Source organism: Tubulanus polymorphus, chromosome 9, assembly GCF_964204645.1.
Source record: "Tubulanus polymorphus chromosome 9, tnTubPoly1.2, whole genome shotgun sequence".
Taxonomy (NCBI): domain Eukaryota; kingdom Metazoa; phylum Nemertea; class Palaeonemertea; order Tubulaniformes; family Tubulanidae; genus Tubulanus; species Tubulanus polymorphus.
This window is the reverse complement of record NC_134033.1, coordinates 7,168,594-7,180,879: the sequence shown is the minus strand read 5'-3', so window position 1 is coordinate 7,180,879 and position 12,286 is coordinate 7,168,594. Positions and strand designations below refer to the sequence as shown.

Sequence of the window (12,286 nt, the reverse complement as noted above, 5' to 3'; positions counted from 1 at the left end):
TAGTGTCTTGTTTTGGCGGATAAGATTATTATATTATTACTATTGATAATTGAGGTAATCGGCCATCAAATATGGCTATCCATGGTTGCCATCTTGAATTTTCTTGTTAGGACAATAGAGCCTACAATTCTTGATTGGTTTTCATGAAATCAGTGTGAGGATTGGGGTAGATGAGATGCCTGGCCCCTATTCAAAATACAGGTTATCAGTCATCAAATATTGCAATGACAGCCATCTTTAATTTCTTGTTAGCAGGTAACAGCCTATAATTCTCGATTCTTTCATTATTTAGTTGCATTTGGAAGTGAGATGTGCGCCCCTTTTGTAAATAGAAGTTATCGACTTTCAAATATGGCCACCTAGGTGGCAATTTTGAATTATGTTATTAGCACAATAGAGCCTAAAATTCTTGATTGATTTACATGAAACTTGTTTTGATGATTGGAGCAGGTAAGATATTCTTTACTTACGAAAATGGAGGTCATCAGCTATTATATTATAATATTGCCACCAGGGTAGCCATCTTGAATTTCTAGTTTTGCACGATACAGCTTGGAATATTTGATGGATATCCATGGAACTTGATGTGAGAGTTAAGACAGGTTAATCTGTGTTCCACTTAAATTCTTACAAAGTGGGTGAGAGTGTATTGCGGGGGGGGGGGGGGGGGTTATTTAAGGCGTAATTCAAGTTCCAAATAAATAGTTTCCCCACCTACCTGTACCCTACCAAATTTTCGACATGGACGGTAAACAAAGGTATATTTTTGGCCTTACTTCACTACTAAATAATTCTTTGAAACTTTAAGCTAAAAGTTAAAACAATTTTTCCATAGGCAATGCGCTCGGCGCACAACCTCTGGCTTTCTAGGTAAACCACTTTGCCCTGGGCAATTCATTTCAGAAATTTCTTGGTGGGAAATGGTCTACCCCTCAAAAACCCCTGATGTATATTGCATATTTACATGCACTTGCTATAAAAGTTACATAGAATTCGTACAATTAGTACAGATGCACTCTGCCCTAAACAAACAATACAATTTATAACTTCATCGATTCCTATTTATTTCAGTGAATTGGCAGTTGAGTTACCATTTACTATCACGCATCCAAAACCTCTTGAATCTCCACCTCCAAGTCGACCAATCAGCGCAGTGGCTCCTGGTTCAAACGAACCACCTATAGATACTAATCTTATACAACTTGAAACAAAGTAAGTGTATGAAATTTAAACTATTTTGAAATCTCACAAATGGACTGATTATGAAACAGTGCTACCAGCTATTTGCCATCAATATTAGGCCTATAGATATTATTGACAGATACTATAGAAAGATTAGATGAAGGGTTTAGACGATTTGCCTGGTGTGATAAGTTAATCATAGGGGTCGATTGAGCGCTATCACAAGTATCGCAGTGCTACTAAGAAAATTTCTTATACTACAGCTAAGGATCTCAGTATCAAATTGCAGTACTGCCATTTGACTCAATGTATTTGCAGTACTCGCTGTTAATTACCATTGTATTGCAAGCAGAAGGTAAAAATGAAAAATAAATCGGCCACAACATCTCATTGTTACCGTATTCGCGCGTGCCAGAAGAGTGCTGTCACCAAGTGACTGCTATATATGTAAGGCACGGTCGCACGACAAAATTAAGACCGGTCTAAGCTTTCACACGGGAAAAAATACCGTTCCAAATCAGACCCATCTAGTTTAGACTACTCAAATTTGGCATGGTCCAAAAGAGCGAATCGGGTTCGGTTTAAATTGTAACTGTGAATCTCTGCAGTAGATGTCACGACCTCTCCGGTAGAGTATGAGTCCAGTTAATAAGTTTCAAATGCTTTATTACCGCTTACGTAAGTATTTCTAAGTACTGGTTTTTCCGAAATATACCATGGAATGTTTGGAGCGTAACTAATATTCATATTCGTATGCCGCAATCATCATATGTTTTACTTTCGTGTTTTGAATCGTGTTAAAACGAGTTTCAATATAGAATAAAATCAAAACCGCAAAAATGTCTAAACCTGACAGAGGATCGATTGGTCAAATGAAGAATGTCTAGCTCTACTTAGAAACTGGAAGCAAGACTTCATCCAGGCCCAATTAATTATTTAGCAGATGGCAACATCTTGATTTTATCAACGCGTGTCAAAACGGCATGTGAACATTCACAAAAATTTGGTACCAGGTACGGACCCATTAAGACTGGTCTAACTAGTTGTCACGTGAACGCGGCTATAGACTTGCCCAGGCGATTACCTATACACATAACCATATGTGTTACCTATATAGGCAGACACTCGGCACTAACCGCTGACGCGTGTGTTTGCAAATGATTTAGCAGACCCTCAGCACTAACCGCTTACATGCGTTGTGATGAATTAGTTTCATTGTTTTGGAACAATTTTGTAGTATTTTTTTAAAAGCCTTATTGCAGTCGTTCTAATGGCGATAGCATAATAAAAGTTATAATTTTCTTGGAGCTTATGACCTCAGCTACCAGAAGATTATTTTCAAAATTTCTATTTGGGGTCGTATAAATTTATATCACGTATGCACTAAGCGCCTAGTTTCTAACACAGTCAGTGTATGTCAGTACATCTAATCATTCAAAACATGTGTTGTGATGTTGAAATTACTGGAACCTCAGCTAGTACAGGGATGAAAATCTTCCGACCATAGACGGATTTCCGACCTTTTCTAACATTTTCTTTATTCCTGAGAACAGTGTAAATCACTTCAATCGCTTTAATCACCTCAATCGCAGGCGTCACATCGGAGCGCTCCTTAGTTAGGAGTGCTCCTTAAGACGGTTTTTGGCAGTTGTTAGCACAACTGTGCAGTCGGAGAAACCAATATGGCGTCTCATTAAAAAAGCGGCTCTAATTCTGGCCCAAACTATTAATATTTTGACCAAAAGGAAGTAAGTTTTTTGGCTAAAAGTTACTGATTTTTGTTCCCAAAAAAAATTCTTTTTTTTTTGAAAATATTTTCCGACTTTTTCAATATGGGCCATTTTCATCCCTGCTAGTAGTAACTGCCTACATGTGGGTGATTGGCTAAAATGCTTAGAATGGCTTTGACCACTAGCCAATCAGCGACAAAGTCACCAGAGTGAGGGCGAATATTTTCGCCAACAGTGTTCTAAGATAACCTATTTCACATCAATTCCCGGCAAACCGGTTTGCCAACAACATCAAAAGAGTTGAAGCGACATAGATCAGCCCATAAGCACTCAAGCCGCCCGTATCTGCCCTGTCTATTACTCCTCAAGCCACCCAAATACATCCACACTTTTTGGTTTACCTTTGTCAGCAGTATGAGGTTGGCATTGAGCCAAATCATGTAAAATCGCGGTACGTTTTTTTATGTGAGCATTTTTGGTTTACCTTTGTCAGCGATATGATGTTGGCATTGAGCCAATTCATGTAAAATCGCAGTACGTTTTTTTATGTGAGCATTTGTTTCATTGGTTCTCGGCTGAAACGACGTAGAATCGATGCGATTGAAGACACAGGCGAACCTCCGTCGATGACATAGTCAACTGAGTTAAAATTCTACGAAAAACTGTTTTTGGCGGGAAAATTCTTAGCTCTCGCGTATAAAATTGCTATGACCTCGATTGGGGGCGTCGTCTCTTCGAGCGAATGGGATTGGCTGTTTTTGGAATATACCGGGAATTCCGGCACTACTAAAATAATTATGGGAAAGCCATAAATTGGCGTACGTTTCATTGGACTAGGTGCCGTATACGTGCCGATTTCAAATGCTCATTGCTGGTGAGGATGTATTATTTCACTCATCTGCCATAGGTATTTGTTTCATTTTAATACCCGGTGATTGTTTCGATTGACATTGAGGTGTAAGCGAATATTCACTTACACGAGGCCTCCCATGCATGCGGAGTGTCCCACCACACACACACAAGCTCGTACAGTACGCTACTACCATGGACGTATAGTTTATACGTCCATGCTACTACTAAGGGTGATGCTGTAACGCGTGCACGTTTGACATGAAAATAGGCTGAATAATCGTAGCAGAAGATGAGCGCTGTGTTTTCTGTCGATAGAATTTGTAATAAATTTTAATTTCTTGTGACCTGAAAATACTAAGCAGCAAACTATAGGTCGAGGTCTGAATATTGTAGGGGTAAATTCCAGGATTTAAAACGATCTTATAGCCGATTTCTTCTGTACCGGTATTTTAGCTTCCGTGGCCAACATTGGAAGAGGTTTCCAAGACCCAATATTTAGCAACACCCTCTGATATGTGACATCATATGAATTTTAGGCCATCCCAAAATAATGGTCTGTTTGCCGTAACCCGACCGACCCAACATCAAAGGTACCGAGTGAAAACTTTTTTTCTGGGATTGAAATAAATTTTATGTTTGATAAAAACGGCCGACCGACCGACCCACTGCCGACGTATGAGCTACGTATGTTTGAATTCAAGTGTGCATCGTGTGAAAACATGCCTTGAGATGTGGCCTAGTTTAAGTTTTCCAGGAAACTGGCAGTGTTCCAATAAGCTGCCATTCATTCTAATAGTGACTATATTAAAGCTGGTAACGTAAAAGCGCGCACATATTCAATGTACTGTTTCATTTCAGGGATGACGCTCTGGACGAAGTTATGATTTTAGAATAATTCTTGAAATCTACGCTATTAGACAAATTTCCCGTGCACAATGTAGATGATTTTTTTTGCGATATTGTTTCCATGTAAAAAAGCCCAAAGGTGAAAAATTTGGTTTTTTTTGCCCAAAAATTTTCCAAAAGAAATTTCTACCTACCTACTGACTCCTGAAAAGTTGATTCGGTGTTGCGGCAAACAGACAATTATTTTGGGATGGCCTTATTTGAATATTTTTTCATATTGTGAAACACATTTTTTGGAAATTATAAAATAGTTTCCCTGCCGCGCCTACCTGTACTCTACAAAATTTTGGACGTGGACCGTAAACAAATGTATATCTTTGGTCTTATTTGACTACAAAATAATTCTTTAAGAAAGATAAATACAATATAAACTTGTGGAACTTTGAAGTCACGAATTAAAAAGATTTTTGAAGCAATGCCCTTATTCCAAACAACCTACAAGTTTTCAAGGTAAACCTGACTTTGCCCATGGGCAATTTATTTTCATTGGTTCTCGGGTTAAACGACGTATAGTCAATGCGATTGAAGACATGACGAACCTCCATCGATGACATGGTCAACTTTGTTTAAATTTGACGAATAACTGTTTTTGGTGGGGAAAATTCTAAGCTCTTGCTATAAAATTGCAATGACCTCGATTGGGGGCGTTGTCTCTATGAGCGAATGTGATTGGCTGTTCAGTGTTTTCAGTAAGAGCCAGGTCCCAGGTCCCAGACCCGTCTGTTGTTTGTAAAGGACCCGCCTGCTTTTTCAAACCAGCTTTTGTTTCAGGGACTGTGACATAGGGGGACCCTCCTGTTTTTCAAAGGGACCTGGCTTGTTAATTTCTTATTGAAAACACTGCTGTTTTTGGGATATACAGGGAATTCCGGCGCTACTAAAATAATCATGGGAAAGCCATTAATGGCGAACATTTCATTGGAATAGGTGCCGTATATGTGCAAATTTTAAATGCTCATTGCTGGTGAAAAATATAATTATTTCACATATCGCCATAGGTATTGTTTCATTTTAATACCCGGTGATTGTGTCGATTGCGATTGAAGTGAAGCAAACGTTCACTACACAAGGCCTCCACGTGCGCGGAGTGTTAAACATTAGACTGTTGCACACACAAACACACGCTCATACAGACTACAATATGGTGATGCTGTAACGTTGCTTGGCACGTCACGTTTGATATGATAACAAGCTGAATAATCGTCGTAGCAGAAGATGAGCGCTGTGTTTTCTGTTTGATAGAATTTGTAATAAATTATAATTTCTTGAGTAAGTGACCGGAAAGTACTAAGCAGTGAACTATACGTATAAGATGAGGTCTGAATATTGTAGAAGTGGTAAATTCAAGGATATAAAACGATCTAACGCGGCCTGGTGTTTTAGCTTCCGCGGCCATATATTGGAAGAGGTTTCGTTTCCAAGACTCAATATTCACCCACCCTCTGATATGTGACATCATATGAATTTTATTTGAATATTTGTTCATATTGTGAAAAATATTTTTTTGAAAATATAAGATAATTTCCCTGCCGCGTCTACCTGTACGCTACGAAATTTTGGACGAAGACCATAAACAAATGTTCATCTATGGTCTTATTTGGCTACAAAATAATTCTTTAAGAAAGATAAAATACAATATAAACTTCTAGAACTTTGAAGTCACAAATTAAAAAGATTTTTCAAGCAATGCCCTTACACCAAACACTGGCTTTCAAGGTAAACCACACTTTGCCCATGGGCAATTTATTTATGAGTGTTTTTAAAGTTGGTTAGCACTGATGCAATAGATATAGATAGTGACGCTGTATTCTAAATGCATCCTATTATCTTTCTTGAATTTCAGTGGTGAAGCGCTCTTTGACCATGACGATGATTTGATATTCGAAGATTTTGCCCGGCTGCGTTTGAAGGGACACGATGGCGATGACACTGAGGCCTGAAAGAACACAAGATTATGTCTTGGTTTGAAGCGTATAAAATCATGGTTGTTCATCTATATGTCTTTATCTCTCTACAAAAAACTGCCCATATTGTAGTTATTTATGTCTTAATGTCTGTAAATTGTAATTATATATCTAACACTCAGATTGGTTGAATCATGTCAAGGTCACCTGAATTTCTAAATAGCTAGTGCTTGGAGTATATATCTTTGACATTGTTAATAAGAGTAATTGTTGGAGTAGGATATATTTATCCACGAGGAGGATCAACTTGGAGTATAAACTTGGAGGACAAGTGATATTTCAACTCAATTTGAAAATGAGTCAACTGGGGCTAATAAATGGACTCAATTGGAGCAAATGTGACAAAAATTTAGTCAAATTTGAGTAAAATTTAAGATAGTAGATATATCACTCACTACTCTCCGGTCTCAGAAAACAGCATATTTTGTGAAGAGTCTACTTTGTAAAGTATATTCATGATTGCTCTAGATCAATGATGAAAGCCTCCATGAATTGGCCTATGACATCAGCATTTTGTCTCTGCCTAGACCCACAGAGTTGAAATAATTGAAAATAAAATACTGGTTTTTTTATTTAATTCTAATTCACAACTGTGATATTGGGTGTCAGGGTTTGGTTTAATAGCCGAGTTCCAAGTTTCTCCTTATTGTAACCTCAAAGCTGAAAGCTTAAACCCTTATTGTAACCTCGAAGTTAAAGCTTAAACAGGGCCAAGATAATTTATGCCTAAGGGAATTTTATGGAGGCACCCATCTTTATACAAAAAAATGAACTTAACTGGTTTAATTGGCTTTGTTTCATCACTCCGTTAAATTACAAGCCTAACTTAAGCAATACTTGTAGCCTAAATACAGCTCTACTAATAATGCAGTGGGAAATCGAAGACGTCCTACCGATAGAGCAGAACATAGCAAAGCCATACTGAATTCAAGTGATAAAATTCACGTTTGGGTCAGTTTTTTTTATTTCAGAAATTTAGCTAGTATAGGGAAGGGTAGTTAGTACGTACACATACAGAGCTTCTGGGTGTTTCCAGATAGATTTTTATACTATTGTCAGCCAAGCATGTAGTAATTTGTAGTCTAATTTGATAGAAGATATATTTTATGAACAAAAAATTGTTAGAAAATGTTCCTAATCACAGAAATAAGAATAAGGCAAACAGACAGAAACCCGAAAAAACTGAATTAATACTTTCAAATCCAAAAATCTTTCTTTTTAACTCTCTGTTTGAAACTGGTCTTTATAGGTTACATCAAGTGCTGCTCAGAATGCAAACTATCTGTTGAGGTTGAACCTATTTGTTACTCTCGAAGAATATTATATATATGTATAGTTCAGATTCCATCAATAAACTTATGCCGGCCGTAAGTAGTCACTAGCCTTGATTGTGGCATCACCTGGAATAACTAAAGATAATCACACGAGGTAGTGCTTTCAATGATAGTTGAGGTTGAAAATATGAAATGGCGCAGAGGGATTATCCTGCTGCCTAGAAATTGTTGAAGATTTGTTAACGTGGTTTTGAATCAGTAAAACGTAAAGAATATAGTACTATGTAGGTTAAATTGTTATTTATTAACTAATTATTTGAGCTACAAACTTTCACTACTAATGCATAGCAGCTTCATCAGGTAAATGAGACTTGTCATTTGTCCTATTAAGTGAAAGTTTCTGTGAAATAAGAAAATAATGTAGCTTTATAAAGGTGAATTGAATGGAAGATGTTAAGTTGAGGTCGCTTAAGAATTGCTAAAAAAGTACCTTTTAAATGAAATTCTGCCCTTTTGGAATAAATAACTGCCCTTGACAATCTCATTTCACTATTCTATAGACAATTGGTCTACACTTGCTTTGTCTCTGTGCCCTGATTTAGATATATTACTTATGCTGTGGGTGTGGTAAGTGCAAATCGTGTGCTCTATTAACTGGGGACTGTGACCACCTATAATACTGCATTGTTATATCGTTTTCTTACTATATTTCTATATTTAAACTCCTGCTCGCTGATTGACGAAATTTTATTTGCCCCTATAAATGTTTTCATACCTGTTTTTAGCTAGGGATTGGTCCAGCCTAGTGATTGATTCCTGCATCAACCCCGCTTTAACTATTGTATAATTGACCAAAAGTTAAGGTTTCTAATGGATTTACTTAAGAAGAGTTCACTTATTTAATGAAATGTAGAAGAGATTGTGGATAATCAAGTACTTACTAGTCTATTTCATGATTTCTGTAAAGGTGTTCTAATGCTAAGAAAGGTCTTGGAACTGTCCAGGCAATATGAATCATCGATTTTTTTTCTGTTTTACACTTTGTAGTCAATCATTAGTTGAATCTCAGAAAAATAGATTTAAGTTAACTTAACCATGAGAGGAATCTGTGATTGCCACAGTTGGCATTGATCAGGCTTCATTATGGTGAAAGCTAATCAAAATTAAATACCGTCCGGCTTCCTAAATAGTTTTCCATTTAAATACATGTTTTTGACAAAAAGCAAATTTAAAGTAATAATGATACCATTGATATCTCTTACCTTATGGAACCCTTCAAAGATACTTATTCTTAAATGATCACGAATTGTTTGTAGGTGTTTTTGTACAATATGGTATGATCAACGGGTATAATAGAAAATCATTCAAATTACGATTGAATTGTGGTCTATACAATCTTGAATCTTAACTGTTTATTATGAACACAATTGTCCTGAATTAAGAATTACCATTATCCTGCCAGACATGGAATCCTTGACTAATGAGGTAGCATTAGTAAGATCCCATTATTTAATTTTCGTGTAATTTTACTTCAATCATTGGGACTTGCTCTTGACTGTTGCCATAGTGCATCATCAGTGTTATATACAGACATTTTTGTCACTGTGTAATAATACTGGCATGTTATATTCTGGATCCGTCAATTTGCTGACACGTAACATTAGAAATGGACACTGCTATTTCAAGTACCAGTAAACTTTCCAGATACTAAACAGATATACATGTACAGTGTACATAATGATAACATGACCTAAGCATTTTCATGTGGCCTCCAGGGGCAATAGATACATAAAGAGTGTTATTTTCAGGATATCTGCTAAGCAAAGCAGATTTGACAATGACATATATTGCAAAATTGTTCCTCGAGATAACAACATTTCTAGTTCAACATATTGATTAAGTGGCCACCAGTGGACGCTACTTACATAAAACTGCCATTTCAGGGTATACCCTTTAATGGAGATTATTTGACTAGTGGAAACTTCCTACCCAAAATAGCCTCAACCCTCCTAGCGCACCTATTTACTGTGTCTTTTGCTGGGCCCCGCGTGGCTTTGCCATATTTCTATTTTCTTCAAGGTTGGTAGGCCTATATAATCACTGCAGTTATCAATGTATACCCCTCAGATAATTGACACTTATTTTCGATATTTCTAGTATATCTTACTGCCCAAAATTCAACAGACAAACACCCAGCCCAAAAATTAACTCAGATTTTCACCCTTTTGAGTCAGAGCTGTCTTGTCAGGCCCTCGACAGGTCTTGATCAAGAATTCAAGAGAAACGCTCGGAATACACAAGATCTGAAAGTAAGAGAGTAATTTGTTTTAGCATACTAAAACGGAAATGAAATACTACTTTAATTTGCAGTATGAAAATTAAAATCTAGAAAATCATATTTCTACAATCGTTTATCGTTGGGGTTGTTCATTTAGATGTACGAATCATATGACCCCTCCCCTTGTATGCGAATTGAGCCATGTTTTTTTTACATATTTTGTATGTATCATAATCCTCTCTTAAGTTTGTTGATGGAACTGAACGGGAGCCTATTAGTCATTCTGATTATAAGTTGATGAGTTAATATTGAATTGCATTGAATGGCACTACGTGTATCAGAAAGATATTAAACCAATAATTTGGCTTCGACAGAGTTCCACCTTCCGTAAGTATATTAAGCTTCAACAGAGCTTTGGTGGCTTTAAAAATAGCAACCGCCCGGCATTAGACGGCAGCCAATTTTATTATATCCGTCGAGAATTCGTTGATGTTTTATTGAGGAATCGACGATCCAACGATCTGGTCGGATCTTCGTCAACCTGAGCTTGACTTAGTTCAATAAGCTGTTGTCATTTGATGGGACTAGAGCATTGATTTAGTTGATTGGTAACTGCACCCCAATAGCAGTAGTATTCTTTGTGCCAGGAGGAAAATGTCCCCAAAAGTCCCTTCATAGGACGAATATCTTGGATAATTCTATGGGAGTACTTAGTTGTTTGGGGCGTAATATCACCGGGGCAATTTTTGAGGGGGTGTATGTATGTCTAGGGCGATTGACCCGAAGAATTGTCCTAGAATCGTTCTATAGGGCTAACTCGACCCTGCTCAACGGTTTAATTCAATTAATATTCAACTTGAGATTGTCGAGTTAACCATTTTCCATCCGAGATTGAGAAGTTACTGAATTGTGGAAATAAGCATCATTTTTCACTGAACCTTGGTACAGGTTCTGACTCCATCCAACTCAGTTAACAACCAGTTGAGCTTTTACTAGTCAAATGCAAGACTGGCAATGGCGCCTAAAAAGATTCGATCTTGTGAACCATTGTCACGACGTCTGTGAATCATTGTAATAAACGAGTTAGAGTTAATAAAAATTTGTTATGATTGTTATACATGTTAAGATTAACTCATTGTGCATTTCTATATTACCTTGATTTACTGAAGATCCTCTGACCTACAGCTTTGGGGATCACCTCATAATCTATATCTGTCTATGTATGTAGTGTGTACTATTTAGTGGTCAACCATATTATTATTATTAATATTGGATGGTTCTGATTGTTAGAGAAGTAAAGAATAAAGGGAGTTAAGTGTATATGGAAATGTATTTTAGATGTTGTTGAAGTTTCTTTTGTGTGAAAGCACCTCTACGGGCGTACTCTTTTATGACCTCCGAAGTCTATGTCCGAAATCTCCGGTTGGCTCCACACAAAATCCGAATCACACCACCTCGACAGAAAGGAGGTTTCGGAGACTCCAAAAAGTCACGTGACCAATAAAAGAGTACGATTGGAGGCAAACGGATTCTCCGATCTGATAAGAGTTCGCCCTAGGAAATCATCGTCAGGAGTGCGCTTCAGGCATATTCCCTCGACAGGGATCCGAACCTGATGGCATCGATAGACTAAATTACGGTCAAAACGTCCTCTGTATTATGTCCTCTCCGCGCACAATCAGCGGTGGTAGAGAGGGCGGCACCTTACGATAGTCACCTTTGAACCTGATGTTTAAAAAAATCTGCGGTCTTTGAGTAAATTTCCAATTTCTTCTGACTTTACTGGTTTTCGTCAAATCTGCGAAATGGTGTTTTTAGAGCTAAAAAGTAAAATATTTTTTTCCAAACCCAGTCAATATTTTTTGGTTTTTCTGTAGTATATGCCTTAAATTTTCGCAGTTTGATGACAGTTTTTTGATTGGTAGTTCTATTTCCTAGTAATTATCGTCGGAATACGGAGAAACGGTTGATTTTCGCAAATTTTTGAATAATGATGATAACGACAATCTAATAGTTTTTATTATATCTTTAATAATAAATTAGGTTATGGTAAAATAGAAACTAAGGATTTAGAAACATTAAATTTTAATAAATTTCCGA

General features: G+C 37.0%; 1 protein-coding gene across 3 annotated transcripts in view; it reads left to right on the top strand.

Moving 5' to 3' along the window:
• Positions 1-11,507, top strand: part of LOC141911397 (arrestin red cell-like) — a 113,278-nt gene extending 101,771 nt beyond the window's left edge. For all 3 annotated transcript variants that reach the window (XM_074802407.1, XM_074802404.1, XM_074802406.1), the window contains 2 exons: positions 1,072-1,212; positions 6,514-11,507. In XM_074802407.1, coding sequence (XP_074658508.1) covers positions 1,072-1,212; positions 6,514-6,610 — 238 coding nt within the window. In that variant the 3' untranslated portion in view covers positions 6,611-11,507. The remainder of the gene's footprint in view (positions 1-1,071; positions 1,213-6,513) is intronic.
• The last annotated feature ends 779 nt before the right edge of the window (positions 11,508-12,286 follow it).